The sequence below is a fragment of the Xyrauchen texanus genome, chromosome 14 (assembly GCF_025860055.1).
Source record: "Xyrauchen texanus isolate HMW12.3.18 chromosome 14, RBS_HiC_50CHRs, whole genome shotgun sequence".
NCBI lineage: Eukaryota > Metazoa > Chordata > Actinopteri > Cypriniformes > Catostomidae > Xyrauchen > Xyrauchen texanus.
Window position 1 is genome coordinate 9,122,678 of NC_068289.1, and position 18,498 is coordinate 9,141,175.

General features: G+C 37.3%; 1 protein-coding gene across 1 annotated transcript in view; it reads left to right on the plus strand.

Moving 5' to 3' along the window:
• fam117bb (family with sequence similarity 117 member Bb) overlaps nt 1-12,930 on the plus strand; it is a 56,888-nt gene extending 43,958 nt beyond the window's left edge. Inside the window, exons 5-8 of the mRNA XM_052142993.1 lie at nt 4,477-4,620; nt 5,883-6,117; nt 8,893-9,016; nt 9,187-12,930. Of these exons, the coding sequence (XP_051998953.1) occupies nt 4,477-4,620; nt 5,883-6,117; nt 8,893-9,016; nt 9,187-9,445 (762 nt within the window). The 3' untranslated portion in view covers nt 9,446-12,930. The remainder of the gene's footprint in view (nt 1-4,476; nt 4,621-5,882; nt 6,118-8,892; nt 9,017-9,186) is intronic.
• The last annotated feature ends 5,568 nt before the right edge of the window (nt 12,931-18,498 follow it).

Consider the following 18,498-nt stretch of genomic DNA (forward strand, 5'->3'; position numbering starts at 1 on the left):
AACGTAGGCAACTCGCTTCAAAGGCAGCTTCCTAAAGGTAATGGTATCTTATAAAGGCCCTGGCATACCTTATACAATATCGAAGATTAAATGGCTTTGACGTAAATTTTCAACAAAATCTGGCTAAAACAAAGGTTAATTTTGATGATTCGTAACAGCTAGCTACCGCAAACATTCAAGAAAACTTTGTACCTGCTGCTAAACACCATCTTGCTGACATTGCTCCACTTTATTGGTAGGTTTAACCTGGAGATCCACCTATTTTGAGGCTGACAACTAATTCGATTTACACTCTTCAGTCAGTAAAGATCAGTCAACATGCATAGACCAGCGTGCATAGTTATTGGCGAGCTCGTGCAAACTTACATCAGTATGTCTGCATATTTACTTTAACGTAAAAACATTTTCCAAGGCCATGCAATTTATTTTTTCTTACAATTAGGCTACAAAATGAATAAAATCTACTCAGATTCACTCTGTTGTTTGATATGCTGCTTTACTTGTGTGCCGTCTGCCACAAAAAAACATTCACACATCTGCCCAAAGTGAGATATCATCATTCTTTTGTCTGTATTTATCTTTTATACACCTATCTTTGAAGTAGTATTAGTATCATCATAAATTACAATTACAGAGTGTAATCGCTGCATATTATGCCCGCGTATAGCATGTTAGCGCATTAGCGTCATGAATGCAGAATGTAAACCATACAAATTACACATTATCTATTGCATTTATATTACTTTAAACAATCATCAGGTGGTTAAAACAGCTTCTCTAACTGATCTGGTGTGAATTCTAGTCATAGAATGAGGCATGAATTCATTGGAAACACATTTTAATGTCTCAGTAGTTAAGGTTTTACATGTAGTCTTTTGCATCCTCATAATTAAACTCCATTGTCTGAATGTTCGTAAGCAGTATAATGTTGCTCTCCAAACACCACACAAGTAGCACTTCTCACATGAGGCACACACATAAGTTTTGCATTAGCATATGTTGCAGCTTGCTAGCTTTTGCAATAGTGCTAAAGTTTTATATGTATTATTAAAACTAGTCTGAGCAACATGTGTTCCAGACACACCGAGCAGTGGTGCTCATGTGCAAGACACAAATTTGAATCCAACCTGCATTGTGTCCTGATCCTCTTCTCTACATAATTTCCTGACATCTCTCTTGTATTTATCTATACAATGAAAAAAATCCCCAAAGATGATCACGATAATGCCTACCATTTTCCAACATTTACTGTGGTTAATGCACCTTATTCTAGATCCCAAATATGAGACAAGTGTTTGTGGTCAAGTGGTTAGGATTGTTTTGTTAGCTGTCTTATGTGGTCTCTAGATGCCCCCAAAGTGCTGACCTATGTGTCTTCTGACTGAAGACGTTCACAATCTGATCAATGGAGCTGATAGTGTGGGAATGACCCAAGGGTCTAAGATAAGTCATCCTTCATTGCAGTCAGGTCATACATTATTTCTGTTAATGTCACAGCACGCCACTGGAAATCTGATACGTAAACAAATATTTGCCTCCTAGCTACCGCTGCTAGGAAATGGACAAAATCACTTAACCAGCGTATTGTTTTGTGTTGACCTTAAAGGTCAGGGTATCTCGTGGTTAATTTTGTCCTCTATCTACTTTAATGAGCAGATAAACAACCAAGCCATTCAGACAAAAGTATTTCAGAGGACTTTTATGTTTAAACTATGTGATCTCCAATAAGATTGGAAATCAGCAGGGAAATGGCGGTACAATATTATATCAATATCTGGGCCGTGATGCTGTGATATTTGTATTTTTTGTTAAGTGTTTTGCGGTTCAAAATTGTGATATCTAGCAATATCTAGCAATCTTTTACTCTTTTTATTCACGTTCTGAGGTTGCAGAACGTGAATAAACGTTGCATTGCATTTCTTCTATTTAAGATAGTTGTCCTTGACTTAATGTTGCATCATCTTAAGCACTTCGTCCGAGTCGTGGTCAGTAAGTTTTTAAAAAGTTATAGTTTAGAATATTAAGGTAAACAAATAAAAAAAAATAGATTCTTATTGTTTGAATTTCAATACAGGTAAAATATTATGATACTTTCAAATATTGACGTCCGATAACACACTTGCATGCTAGGCTCTGTAAAGACAGGGACTGAGTAATGGTATATGCGAGTTTAGTGCCTGGGCCACTCTATTGATATGTTAATGAATTCGATCTGGCGTGCTTTAACCAAGGGCCACTACAGGGCCACACAACTCTTAGCGACTTTCTGCTAATGCCCTCACATTGTTCCCTTGTACCCTGAGAAAGAAGAGGGGGAGAGCGGACAGCCAGAGTGGCGGCCGATGTTTTAAGAAAGGGGGTAGAATGAAGAAATACACTTGGAGAGGAAAGATCAGAAAAAGGGAGCGAGCAGAGATGATGTAGAGACACAGGAACGAGGGAGGGCTGAGACAAATGAAATCCTGATCATGAGCTCTGAGACCCAGACAGAGCAGAGAAGAGGAAAATAAAGAGAGGCTGGTAGACCAAGTTTTTGTTTAGTGTCTCATCTTTGTTGTTATAAAAAAACATCACAAATGGTGTGCATACTAATTTAACAGTAAGGGGCCGTTCAAATGACACATTTTTGCATTTTTTGCTATATAAATATGCACTAGACAGACACTATTGATAAAATGTATACATGTGCAGTTATAATTGAGCAACAGCGGGCTTTTGTGTAGTCAAGCTACAGTCTTCATCTGTCTGTCCAAGTATAAATGACACGATGCGTAATACAATATTTGAAGGATAGACGTCCACTCAGTAAGTGCCAGTAATACACCTCTACATGGCACCTCTTTCACGCACAATGCAGAGGCCACTTGCAGTCTGATTAACGTGTATACATGTTGGAAAAGCCAAGCTACAATCGCATTATCTGGGTCTGTTAGTAAGACTGTAAAAGTTTAGTTGGACTAAAGCTTTTACATGCCATTTCAAAAATACAAATTACTGTTTTAGGGCGATTGAAATCAAACTTTTAAAGTGCATGTAAAAGTACTTACTGTTGCAACATATCTTGCGGTTTTTCGGCATCTCATGCCATGAGTGCTGCGTTCTTAAAACATGTCACATTCTGGGTTTTGTTATATTTTGCTGTGCTCCTTCCTCCTTTTTCAAATTTACACATCATGAGTGAACGGTCCCTAAGCATGTGTTTTGCTGTCACTTTATCTAGCTATTAGTCCCAGACTCCCAGTATTGTCATGAGTTGTGCACCACAACAAATCACAGGCAAGAATCCGAAATATGCCAGGTAGACCGGGTTACATAATGGAGACCAACACGGTAGCATGCAGTGTGTCTGTATGTGTGCGTGTTTTGGTCTGATAGTCTGTTAGTACTTGTGACTAAAAGAAACTTAATTTTCTGCTGACAGTATGTGAATATGCAGGGCTTGATTCAGCTGCTGTGCAATGCTGTTGCTGTAACTCTACACACAAAGTGCATTAGGCTTTTTCTTTAGTGTCGATGAGGTCGCCTCTCTGTGTGCTGCGTTAGCATGCATATGGCACCCACACACATCAACCCACATATTTTTATTTACCTTCAATCCTAGGGGGTTTCCGTGATCATGGAAAACTATGAAATATCAGAGAATTTTATAATGGTGTTTTCCAGGCCTGGAAAAGTCATGGAAATTTTAATAACTCATGAAATTTCTCTAGTAAATATACATTTTCTAGTTATTCTCAGCTTACAATATTCCATTGGCTAAAATTTGTTCTTTGTGAATGTGGTCTCTCTAAAATTAACTAAAAACAAATCCTTATTCAGTAATCACAATTTACAAATCACTGAGTTTAAGTCATGGAAATTCATTGTTCCCAAGTTGTGGGGACCTTGATTCCTGTTCCAATGTTTTTAGAAACGTAGTGGGACAAACACAAACCAGGCTCAACCATAGCCTCACACACAATATTTTCATTATAGAGACAGCAGAGAGAGGACTGGTAATCATGAGGAGAGAGAGGGCCATACTCAAACCCGCCTTTCCCACAGTAGCACTATGGTTCAATTAGCATTTACCCAACACTTTCTGCTTTTTTAGCAGAACATGCAACAAATAATCACTTGGGCTGGGTATCGATACAGATTTCCCGATTTGATTTGATTTTGATGCGATTTGATTCTATTCTTACTCATTTGGGTTTATTACAGTTATATTGTCCATTTTGCTTAAATATGAAAGAAATTCTCTCTTGGCTAATGCTGTAAATTATACTGGGAACCTTCTATCTTGGTACACTATGAACAGGGCACAAACTATGTAGTTCATTTGCTATTTATTTATCAGATATACAATAATCAACACAGATCAGATCTTTGGTTTTAAGGAGTGATATCGAGATCATTCAAATGAAGATCGAAGTGAATCATAACATTTTTTTACCCAGACCTAATAATCATACTTGTTATTCTCTGCTGTTCCAGGCTCCTATTCCAAAGAGTGTCCTGATCTCAATCCCCATCTCCAAGTCTTCCGTCTCTCGTTTCCGGAACAGCGTAGAGGGGCTGAATCAGGAGATTGAGCGCTTCATTATCCGAGACACAGGAGACATCGAGGAGCAGCTTATTGTGAGTGGACTTGACATGATTCTGCAAAAACACTGTTATATAACTTCTTGTCCTGAGAGAGTCCCTGGAAACACTGTGTATTTATATACTGTATATACAGTAGTCCTGAAAGTATTTGGACACTTTTCGACTCTGAAGTTAAACTTAAAAAATATATTAATTTAATTGCATTACACAACAAAATGTCAAACCAAGTGACCTCATGCTAGACCTTTTTTTCATAACTAACTTCATGTTTCTTTGCCATTTTTCAATTTCTTTTAACGGAGTGATTATTTGCACTAGGTATAAATAGCAAATGCCACACAGCGCAGCTATTTGCACTCCTATAGTCTGCTGGAAACACCGGAATTGAAGACAAACTGCACCCCCAAGTGCAGTGGTGTGGGGTGTAATGACGATGAGGGTGTGCTTTTTTCATGTGGACGACTCTGGTTCAATTCCCCTTTTGTTGCACTTTTTCCCATCCTGTTTCTTGTCTCCACTCTTAATATTTCCTTCAATACTTATAAAAATAATTAAAGTTTAATACAAAGGTTGATTTTTCTCTCAGTGATTTGGTCATGGTGGAGGTCGAGGAGGGGGCATAGTTTTTTGCAAGTACCATGATCAATTTTGTGATTATGATTTTGCTATAAAATACTATAGTAAAACCATGGTGAACTTTTGTGATATAAGGTTAGGGTTAAGAGTAGGGATTGGTGTTGGTGTAGGGTGTCTGTTGGACTCTAAAAAACACAAACATGTCGCAGAGATACCCCTATATTGTTAGTATTTGATTAGTGTGTAAATATGATCTAACCCTATTTGCACTTATGCTATTTTTTTTTCTGCCTTTTAAATAATTGAATTTTTACTGTAATCATTATAAAGTCAATTCCCATCAAGTTCACACAGATGTCCTAATAACCACAGATTTGGTTCATCACATTAACTATGGACATTGAAGCTAAATTCAATCAAAATTGTGTATAAATACGTTGGTAGATTTTCAATTAAAACAATCGATATATTTAAGACAAACTTTTGAAATATGAAATGTTTTGCTTGAAAAGTGTGTTTGTGCTACATTTCTTTAAAATAAATGGCACTTGGTTTGATATTTTGTGATGTAATATGAAGAGGTAATGTAACATTTGTTTGGATTAAGTGTGCAAAACTTTTTTTGGGTCCACTGTAATGTACACAGACAAAGAACTGAAGTCTTACTACTATTTCTGTTCTGCAGTAGCCTAATATGATCTGTGCACCTTTTCTCTTAGCCTCAGGAGGCTCCAGACGGGCACAGGGCTCCTCCTCCCCTCTGCCAGCACAGTGCCAGCTCCCGCAGTATCAACACACAGACGCCCCTGGGCACCGCAGGGGGCAGTAACTACAGCAACAGCAGCAGCCGTTCTCAGTCCATCTCACCCACGTTCCTAAACGTGCCCAGCGAGCCCTACAGTGATAGTCTGTCTCCCAACGAGGTTGAGACACTGATTGATGGCCGTGAGAAAGGTACAACACACACACACACACACACACACACACACACACACACACACAATTTCCAGCCCACACAAACACTCAAGGCTGTACATGTACCATTAGGCCACAATAGAATCTGCACCTGTTTTTTTTTCTCACAGAATTGTGAAATGGATTTAAATATGGGAACGTGTTAAATGGAGATGAGAGTATTACAGGCTTATTGGTAGCTGAAAGCGTTGCAAAATGAGCTAAAACGCTTAATAAATGAATCTGTAAGAGGAAGGGATGTGTTAGGATGGTCGATTAAGTCAGTTAATAAGCCAAAAAGTCAGTTTGTAAGATCAACTATCTTGATTATTCAAGCTTACCACAACATGAATTATGTTCCTGACATAGGCTTAACAGAGTTTTATGTAGGTGTAATAGGTTAGTTGTGAACACTCCTCTTTCTGAATGTCTACAGGTTCCATGTAAAAAAATTAGCAATATTAACAAGCCTACAACTAATATTTGAGACAGTGTAGCTTGGGAGTTATCTCCTGCTCTGTGCCGTAGCCTCCTCCATGGCCTCACCATCAGCAAAACACTAGGGCATAACAGGTAGAAACAACAAAAGTCTAACACAGGATGAATCTAAGAACTATTTCATTCGTATTTCTTAAGTTGCAAAGTAAATGTAAGTATTTAATGATTAGAAATATGTACACTTGCGGCCAATAGATTTAGGTTGTTTCTGAAGGAAATTGGTACTTTAATTCACCAAAGTGGCATTCAAATGATCACAAAGTATAGGCAGGACATTACTGATGTAAAAAAACAGCACCATCGCTATTTGAAAAAAGTTTTTTTTTTTTTTATCAAATCTAGACAGGCCCCATTTCCAGCAGCCATCACTCCAACACCTTATCCTTGACTAATCATGCTAAATTGCTAATGTGGTGCTAGAAAAATCACTTGCCATTATATAAAACACTGCTGAAAGATATTAAATTAAGCTTAATATTGTCTTTGTGTTTGTTTTTGAGTTGCCACAGTATGCAATAGACTGGCATGTCTTAAGGTCAAATATTAGATCAAAAATGGCAAAAAAGAAACCGCTTTCTCTAGAAACTCATCAGTCAATCATTTTGAGGAATGGAGGCTACACAAGGCTTGAAATGACCAAAAACCTGAGATTACATACAGAGGTGTACACTATAGTCTTCAAAAACATAGGACAACTGGCTCTAACAAGGACAGAAAGAGATGTGGAAGGCCAGATGTACAACTAAACAAGACGATAAGTACATCAGAGTCTCTTGTTTGAGAAATAGACGCCTTACATGTCCTCAGCTGACAGCTTCATTGAATTCTACCTGCTCAACATCAGTTTCATGTACAACAGTAAAGAGATGAGTCAGGGGTGCAGGCCTTATGGGAAGAATTGCAAAGAAAAAGCCTCATTGGACAACAGATAATTGGAAAAGAGTGTTATGGATCTTAACCCCATTGAGCTTCTGTGGGATCAGCTAGACTGTAAGGTGCGTGAGAATTGCTTGACAAGACAGCCACATTTATGGCTAGTGCTACAGGAAGTGTTGGGTGAAATGTCACCTGAGTATCTGGACACACTGACAGCTAGAATGACAAGTATCTGCAAAGCTGTCATTGCTGCATGTGGAGGATTTTCTGATGAGAACTCTTTGAAGAAGTTTAAGTGTCTTGACAAGTGTCTTGACACTTAAACTGTCCTGACTATACATTGTGATCAGTTGAATGCCGCTCTGATGAATAAACCTACCAATTTCTTCCCATAAGAGCAAAATCTGCACATTATTCCAAACTTTTGGCCTCCAGTGTATATACATGTTTGCTTTCAAAATTCATAACAGAAAACAACAATAAAATTAAAGTTAACATAATAAACATGCAATTAAATCCCTCCATACATTCAAGTGTGATTTAATAAAGGTTTAACATAATGGTTAATTGATGATTGATTAAATTAATATTCCGGGTTCAATACAAGTTGAGCTCAATCGACAGCATTTGTGGCATATAGTTGATTACCACAAAAAAATCTATATATTTTGACTTTTTTTCTTAAAAAAAAAAAAAAAAAGTAGCAAAAATAGAGTTTACAGTGAGGCACTTAAAATTTAAGTGAATGGGGCAAATTTTTGGAGGGTTTAAAGACAGAAATTTTAAGATTATAATTTTATAAAAGCACTTTCATTAATTCTTCTGTTAAAACTCTGGTATATTCTCCCAGAATATTCCTTTAAGTATATGACGATTATTGTATATGTTGAATATATAAGAAAAAATGCAGTACAAAATGAATGCATACTCTCTGGGAGCTGGGCTAAATACAGTATTACATTTACAGATAATAAAGTAGGTGATTAATTCATTAAAATTATGATAATAAAAAGGCTCAACTATGAAAAAACAAATGACCCATATAAATGAGAATGTTAAAAGAAAGAATATGAAAAGCAAAGGGGCTCAAAAAAAGCCACTCCTACAACGTCATTGTGCGTCAAACACGTCCGTATGGGCTTGCTCAAACGAGTATACTTTTAAAGAATGAGCGCTTGACATACGCAAGACGGAATGGAATATACCCTAGCCTTAATTATATGGGACTTCCTTAAGACCAACTAGTCAACGAATTGGTTTGACAAACACTGAATTATTAAATTTGATACTGCATCCCTATTAAAGGGTTAAGAATGTGTTGAACTTTTTTTATTGCATTAACTCCTAATACGCCAAGTTGTACTGTCATTATACTAATTGTTTCTTGTACCATTTTCCCAGATTTGGCCCCCGGCTCACCCTTACCCAAATACGCCTCATCCCCGAAACCAAACAACAGCTACATGTTCAAACGCGAGCCACCTGAGGGCTGTGAGCGAGTCAAGGTCTTCACAGAGGAAACACAGTCAGTGCTTTTATCTGTTCTCTTTGCTCTCCACTGTTGTGTTCTTCTTTCAGCCCAGTCAAGCCTTGAAATGATGATAGCGTAACATTTACAATCTTCAAAGCTGAATCAGTGCTTTCAGCTGATTTTCACTCTCTCTTATCTCTCCTCCTCCTCTTTCATGTGCTCAGGGCTAGGCCTCCACGAGAGATCCCACAATTCCTGTGTCCAGATAGAAACAAGGTCAACTTCATCCCCAAGAGCGGTTCGGCCTTCTGCCTGGTCAGCATCCCCAAACCGCTGATGCCCTCACAGGAACTCAACAACCTCAAGAATCAGGCCAGCGTCCGCCTCACACCAGAATCCGAGCAGCGAGTCTCGCGAAGAAGCTGCGTGCCTTCCCAGCAGTCCTCAGGCTCCTCCCCCTCCTCCTGCCTGTCAGAGAGTTAGACACGCCCCCTCAAACAAGTGTCCATGAACTCCGCACAGCACATTTTACTAATCGCACATGATAAAATGTGGTTGACTCTCAGAGAACACTTTTGTTGGCTTGTTGAGAAGATAAAATGGTTGCCTTTTGCTATGCAGCTTTTTAAGTTTGTTCTTGTTTTGAAAGAACATGGAGGCTATCATTTGGAATTGGGTTTGTAAAAAACATATTTAGCTTATTATTCCTCTACCTTTCATAGATAAGAGTGAAACTGAGAATGGGTCTCAGATTACTATGAATGCACTCACAAATGCTTAGGAATCTTTCTCAATTATTCAATACAGAGGCGGCTACATAGATCAGTTTTTGTGAGACATTGATGTATATTTTGTAATAGTTTGCAGTGGATCGCTTTTACGAAAATCCTTTTTTATCTCACTAGGACCAGCACATCATTGAATAAAAATGATGCTGTCTTAATCGGTCAAATTAGAGACCAAGGGACCTTGTATTTTGTGTCTGGGTTGATGAAGGTCTGAATCCTTTTCACAGTCGCAGGCCTTCTCTTTTCACTCCAGTCCAGACAAAAGCAACAACAGGAGAGCAGAAGGGAACAGTTCTCTGCCTTTTCTCCTCGTCCTGGCAGTGAGGAGACAGAAAGGTGCTAAAGATGAGAAGAGAGTGAGAGAGCGAGAGAGAGAGATTTGCTTAATGGGTCACCATTGAAGACTGCCAGTCGACTACTGGACAAGTGGCCTGTAAACCGGATTCTTTTGTTTGCTTAGCTGTAAAATGCATTTCAAATGCATATGGGTCCAAACTCTGAACTTCAAACCCAGCAGGGAACAAAATGAGAGAGGGAGAGTAGGGTATAGAAGGATCTTGGTGGACCGATGAGATGTTTTCTCACCTCTCACAATGATTAAGCTGATTTAGCTCAAGAAATGTTTGAAAGAAGGGCATGGCAAAAGACAAAAAAAAAAATGTCAAGGGATGTGGCCTTTAAATGCTAGTTAACAATTCAGATATCCATCCGAACATTAATGTAATGTTTCTTATGATATCCATTTAAATGGTTTACAAAGTCAGAGCACGGTATTTTCATGTGTGTCATTAATGATTTGTCACATTGCATGCATTCTGGGGAATTCTGTGTATGTCATCCAGATTCAATCAAATAAAACTGGCTCCCGTTTTCTCTCCGTTTCAGTGTCAAAATGTCATTTCCGATATCTAGGGTGCTTTCATTTTTGTTTTTCACATTTTAATTGACCCTTTGTGTCATGGACGCGACCTTTCCAACCACTTCTTGTTGAGCATGTCATAAGCTTGTTTTCAATACTATCTGATAAGTGGTTGCCGCTTTATGCAGCTCAAACAATTGTTTTTGTAGACTTTGCCAAAGAGAACATTTCTAATGGATCAGTGACGGTCATTTAAGATGAAAGACACTGAAAGATAAGGTGACAAAGGAATAGTTCACACAAAAATGAAGATTCTCATCATTTACTCACATTCATGCCATTCCAGATGTGTGACTTTCATCTGCAGAACACAAATTAAGATTTGTAGAAGAATATCTCAGCTCTGTAGGTCTCTACAATGTTAGTAAAAGGTGATCAGAACTTTGAAGCTCCAAAAAGCAGAAAGTCAGTAAAGTAATCCATCAGATGCCAGTGGTTTAATCAATGTCTTCTGAAGCTATCCAGTTGGTTTTGGGTGAGAACATGTTAAAATGTACCTACATTTTTGCTCTACATCTTGACAGCAGTCTCCTTGATGATCATGGTTTCAAACTCAATCACACTTCCTATAAAGCCACCTAACACACTGCGCATGAGTCGAACTCTAGGAAGTGTAATCGAGCTAGAAATCCTAATCGTTCCAAGAGACCGCAATGGCAAGGACAGTGAAAAAGGAGTTGCATTTCGGTCTGTTCTCGCCCAAAACCAACTTGATCGCTTCAGAACACATTGATTAAACCACTGGAGTCTTATGGATTACCTTTATTCTGAATGATTTTATGTGCGTTTTAGAGTTCTGGTCACCATTCACTTGCATTGTATGGATCTAGAGAGATGAAATATTCAGCTGAAGATAGTCTAAAAATCTTAGATTGTGTTCAGCAGAAGAAAGAAAGTCATACACATCTAGGATGGTATGAGGGTTAGTAAATTATGAGAATATTCGTTTTTTTTGGGTGAACTAACCATTTAATGCAAAACCATAGTGCTAGTAGAATGTTGTGTTATTCAGGAATCAAATTAGGCATTTCAGCTTAAACCTCAAAAGTGCTTTTGGAAAGTTGTCAGAGGTATGAACAGGCCACAGATTGCCTGCGTACATTTCCCACTAACAACTTGGCTTGTGACCGTCTCATGTTTTGTGCGCTGTATGTAGGGTGGGGTTCCTCAGTTTTGTTGGGAAGCATTATTGCAGAGTTCCTGTTTTTTTTTTTTTTCTACTTTCTCCTCAGTGAAGTAGCTAAGGTATTTTAAGCTTTAAACAAATACAAAATTAACCTGAAATATTTTAGCACTTTTACCAGCATTACAAAAGACGAATCAGTTAGTGCATCTTCTCGTAGCCTCCATCTTTGAACTGAAATAAACTCAACCTATCGTAGATCAGTACTCAGGAATGTTAAAGCAGTAATCTTTTCTGGCAACGGCACAAGAATTTGAAAATTTCTCGCTTGAATACAAATTTATAGTGTTATCAACTGCTTTGTATACCTCTTTAGGATATGTATTGAAGTAGAGGACTCTTTCGCCGAAGGACCAATATTAATATACTTTCACATGGAAAGTGGCCTTAATTTTCTTTGTCTAATTAGTGTGGCATCTAGTCAGTAAGAGGCAAATGAGTATCTGTGAAGTGGCAGTGCAGCTGCCATATATCAACAATCCATATGTACAGTGCAACTTAGCATGGGGACGATGATGTATGTTGTGTGCTGTTTGTCTGGATGGATTTTCCAGGCTCTGTCAGATGTCTTTCCTCATACACCATGTAATCTCCAGTGTTGTTAATGGCTGTAAGAAACTCAACAAAATAAAGTTGCACTCTCTCCAAATGTCTGAGGGTGTTATTTCAAGACTTGCTTGAAGTTAGAGTTCAGTTTGGGGTTAACTGTTTTTTCCCCCAAAGATGACATGTCTTTGTTGGATGATAAAGTTTGATCATTAGTTGGTGCTAATATCAAAGAGAGCTCAAAATTAATAAACAAGTTCTCTCAACCTTGAGTGTCATTAGAAATGTGTTTTATCCCTCCCACTGACACAGAAATGTGGAAATGAAAATATTTGTGCTTTGGCTCTCAGTAAGGGATGAAACTGAATCGTAACGTGTTTAGGATGAGCTCATGCACACCACCTAGTGGTGAATACACTTTTATTGGGCATGCATGACACAAATCAAGAGTGGCATGCTTCCAAAATTATAGACATCATTTCTTACAGTCCTCAGGCTGCTAAATATTTATCTTGATGTGATAGCTAAAATATGATTGTTTTATAAGGATAAAACTGTATTCTGTGAAATAAAGGATGTTACCAAATGCAAAAGGTTAAAGGGATAGTTCACCCATAAATTAAAATTCTCTCATCGTTTACTCGCCCTGGTGCCATCCCAAAACTGAAGCTCAAAAAAGCACATAAAGGCCACATGAAATGGTTTTTGGAGTTCTGGCCACCATTCACTTCATTGTATCTACAAGAGCTGAGATATTCTTCTATAAATCTTAATTTGCATTCTGCTGAAGAAAGAAAGTCATACACATCTGGGATGGCATGAGGGTGAGAAAATGATGAGAGAATTTTAAATTGTGGGTGAACTATCCCTTTTAAGAAAGTCATTGAAAAAATCCTGTTCATCTCAACTGAATGTTGGAAAAAGTTGTCCCCCTCAATGTCTCTGGTGGTCTTGGCCCTGCCGTAATGTCCTATTGTGAAAAATATGATTAAAAGTGATACTGAAATACATTTTGTGTCATAACTGGTAACACTTTACATTAAGGTTCTATTCAATAACATTTGGTATCATGAACTATATGAGCAATAGTTATTTACAACATTTATGATTTTTTACAACATTACAATCTTAGTTGATTTTAATGTATAAATATACTATTGTACATCATTTTTGTTAATGCTAGTTTATAAAAATAATTTTTTTCATTGTTAGTTCATAGTGGATTAACTATTGTTAAAGGGTTTGTTCACCCAAAAATGAATATTCTCTCATCATTTACTCACCCTCAAGATATCCTAGATGTGTATGACTTTCTTTCTTCTGCAGAATGCAAACAAAGATTTTTAAAAGAATATTTCAGCTCTGTAGAACCTTACAATGCGCTTGAATGGGTACCAAAACTTTGAAGCTTCAAAAATCACATAAAGGAGCATAAAAGTAATCCATAAAAATTCAGAAATGATAAGATAGGTGTTGGTGAAAAACAGATCAATATTTAAGACTTTTTTCACTAGAAATACACATCCCTTCCCAAAAGGTAACGATGTGCACGAAGAATGCGAAACGCCAAAAACAAAAGAAGAATGTAAAAGTAGAGATTTATAGTAGGGCTGTCGATTTAACGCGTTATTTCGGTGCAATTAATTTAACAAAAAATAACGCGTTAAAAAAATTAATCGCAATGCCCGCTCAGACCGTAATAAGGCAGAGTTCTGAGAAATGCAAGCTTGTAGTACCACCTGTTTACTCCAGAGGGCAGTAAGTGAAATTTCAGCTGTATGAGCAACGTGCAGTTTATACAGTGAAGAAAACAACATTCAGCAGACACAACACAAACATGCATTACATTCTTGCGTTTAAAACACTTGAAGGAGCGCAAATCTACAAGATGTGTTTAAAGATTGAGTATTAAACTATATTTAACTTGACACAGTGACCTAAACATTTTATGTTTATAGCGAGACGCTACACAAGCATGTCTGACCCTTGTTGAAATTGACGGGTCCTTAAACAAACCCTCACAATAAATCTCCAACTGACTGACAAATTCACTTGAGAAATGGGTATTTGTGAACTGTATGCCAATGACTGACTTATGATCAATAATATGGTAGTAAACAATACATTATATTCTAAAGCCACTTTTTGTATTGTCTTATTAATTTTAAACTGTTCTGGCACAAGAATGTAATGCATTTTAATTATCTGAATATGTTTTATTTTATATATATATATATATATATATATATATATATATATATATATATATATATATATATATATATATATATAATTTTTAAATATTTAAAGATAACTATGTATATTTATTTCATCATTATATATTGAATTATTGTTATATGAGGGGCATTCAGCAAATATTTGTATATGCGATTAAAAGCGATTAATTAATCGGGAAACCATGTAATTAATGCGATTACAATTTTTAATCGATTGACAGCCCTAATTTATAGTAAAATAGGACTTACATATTTATTCACTGTAGTTGTATGGGTTACTTTTATGCTGCCTTTATGTAATTTTTGGATTTTCAAAGTGTTGGTCACCATTCACTTGCATTGTATGGACCTGCAGAGCTGAGATATTCTTCTACAAATCGTGGTTTGTGTTCTGCAGAAAAAAGAAAGGCATACACATCTGAGATCGCATGAGGGTGAGTAAATTATGAGAGAGTTATTTTGTATGAACTATCTCTATAATATGCAACTTTTGATTTTTAATTTTTTTTAGTATGTGTTGAAATTTACATTAACCAAGATTAATACATGCTGTAAAACTATTCTTCATTATTAGTTCATGTTAACTAATAATTAAACCTTATTGTAAAGTTTTACACATAATGCAGATGCTAATGTTAAAGGATACATACTAAAAATGTATTAGTATATGTAAAAATAAACAAAAACCAAGATTAATAATTGTAAGAGTGTCACATGATGCTATGCGAGGAGCGGACGTGTAAATGGTGAGCTCTGCGCACTTTGCTAGTTTTTAATTATTTTTATGTCATAAACCACTGAGATTCAATACACCCTACTACATTTCTGTTCTTTGAAGTCAACATGGCAAAGAATTCAAAAGTGTCTTTTAATGGAGACATTAAAAGACACTTACGTGCTCAAGCAGATACCTCAGACAGGCCTGCAGACCAGGGGCTCAGAGCATGTCTGTGATGATGACGAAAGTTGTTGCTGACTTAGAGGATCTTTCTATAATACGTTGATCGATTACTGTGATGGAAAAATCACTGAGTTGATTACAAACATCGGGGACATTGAGAGACTTATCTGGAGTCATCAGAGAGGGAATTAGCTGCTAACACGCTAGCAACCAAGATAGACTTTGAATGCATTTGGGGAAAACTGGAGGATTTGGAGAATCGTAATCGGTGAAACAACATCTGAATTGTTGGTATTCCTGAGCATGAGGAAAGCCGAGATATGGTAAAATTCGTAGACAAGCTCTTTCCGAGTCTGCTTGACATAACCAGCCATAAGCTGGAAATCAAGCGAGCTCACAGAGTCCTGATTCGCAGATCCGCTGAGGGAGACAAGGCTCGATCAATTACGGCCAAATTTCTGAGATAAAAAATCTGATAAAGATCTTGTGTTATGCGAGGAGCAAAAATTTGAAGAATCACAGCATTTTCTTGTTCCCAGACTTTCCCAGAGGGAAACGTGATCAATTCAAGGAATGCAAGAAACTCTTACATCACGCTGATGTTCCCGGCCAAATTGAGAATAGATACTAAGGATAGCTACAAAATATTTGCATGCTCAAAGCAAGCGATGTCCTTTATAAAGTCAATGGAATGACTAAGTCATTGTGTGATGCTCTCGATGCAGCCGAGTTGGCCTGACTCACTGAACATTCACTTGACTGTCCGAGGAAACTGAGCACCTTTTTTTTTTTTTTTGTTGTGCTGGTTCCGCCTAGCGGCTGGAGTATGTTTTGTGGAATAACTCTCCTTCGGGAAAGTTTGTGGATGAATCTGCACTTCTTTGTGCTTATGCCTCCTAATGGTTGGAGTTTGTTCTGTGAAATATTTCTTGCAAGGCATTTGATTGATTAGGGCATCTGTTCCACTCATGTAACGGCCAAGTAAGCCTTGCTCACTGAAAATTCACTTGACTGTCCGATTAAACTGGGTGCCTTTTTTGTTTCATTTTGTGCTGGTTTCGCCTAGTGGCTGGAGTTTGTTTTGTGGAATAACACTCCTTCAAGAAACATTTGCATCGACGAAGGTTTGCTTTTACACTGAAGTTCCTGGCCAAATTGAGAATAGATACTAAGGTTGGCCGCAAAATATCTACATGCCCTCAACAAGCGATGTCTTTCATAAAATCAATGGACTGAGGAAGTCATGTTGTGTCATCTCACATGGAATTGAATCTCACATGGATTCCAATTGAGCTTGTCTCACTGAACATACACTTGACTGCCTGAGGAAGCTGGGTGCCTTTTTTGTTTCTTTTTGTGCTGGTTCCACCTAGCGGCTGGAGATTGTTTTGTGGAATAACACTCCTTCGGTACAGTTGTGGATGAATATGCTTGTTAATTTTGCTTATGCCTCCTATTGGATGGAATTGGTTTGGTGGAGTATTTTTTGCAGAACTTTGGAATGATTAGGCCATCTGCTGCACTTATGAACAGCCGGCTCCCTGGACATTCGTTTGACTGTCCGAGAAAACTGAACAGTGTATTTTTGTTCTTCCTAGTGGCCAGAGTTTGCTGTAACTTTGTGTTTATTTTGCTATTGGCTGGAGTTTGTTTTATAGATTAATTTCTGTTATGTAATTCTGTCTCACAACATTTTTATAGAAGTACCAGGCTTGAGCAATGACAAAGTTGTCAAGGGAACTCTCTTAGGAGTACATTGACTTTTTGAGTTTAGAGGGATGGATGCCAGTTGGCGCTGTCTTTCTTTTTTCTGTTTATTTGGTTCAGGGGGAATTTTGGGGCCTGACTGTGGCACTAATGATGGAATGTAGTCTTTCTAATTTTATTTTTGACACAAAATCAATTTTTTCTAATATGTAAAAATGTAAAATGTTAATATGAGTGGATTGTCTCTCTCCACATGGAATGTGAATGGGTTGGGGCACCACATATAAAGAAGGAATGTTATTTATTTTCTTAAACCCAAGAAATATGATATAGGGTTTCTTCAAGAAACACATCTTTCCCCGAAGGAAGCTGAACATTTTTGGAAGATATGGGGTGGACATGTTTTCTTTAATGCTGGCTAAAGTAAGAGCAGGGGAATCATTACATTAATAAGTAAACATCTACAATTCAAGTGTCTCAAACTTATTAAAGATAAATTAGGCATAAAATGTGTTTTGTTGGCAAACATATTAATCACTGCAATAATGATCCAATCATAGGCTCTTAATTATCTGCTTATTTAAATCCAAATGGTGATTTAGTTTTTAGCCAGGCAGTGTATTATCCATTGTTAGTTCATGTTAACATACTATGTTAACTAAAAGTAATGAATAGAACCTTATTGTAAAGTGTTCAACATCAATATTCGGAATATTCTAACATCTGAGTTACATAGAATTTGTCTACACTTCTTACTTTGTCTGACTGAATTGATGCTTAAGCTATAAGTTTTAGCTGCCAGTTAATGAGAACTCACTCTCATAGGGGGAGGAGCCTGAGGACTGCTGGGAAACAAATGTGAGTTCATTTAAAATGAGATGAAACCAGTGATTAAAAATGCTCCTATATCAAAACATCATCTGTTTTACTTGGCAATCTCATATCTTCATATCATATCTTCATGTCATGTCTTAATCCATTGACTAAAACAATGTAGGCCGTATTGTAGAGTTATTTAGTTTATATCAATGAACCCATCAGTGCCAAAGTAATATTGAAAGGGTGCTGTCACTCAAACAAGCTCTTGTGTTTGTAATAAGTGTAGCTGAGAGGTGTTTGAAATGGTTCAGTCATGCAAGCTCTTCAGCCATCGTCCAGTAGTCCTCTGACACCCCCTCTTCTCTCTTTTTTTGTAAGGGCTTTTGTGAATGTAGGGGCAAAAATTTTCACACGGAGGGTAGTCCAAACAGGCGCT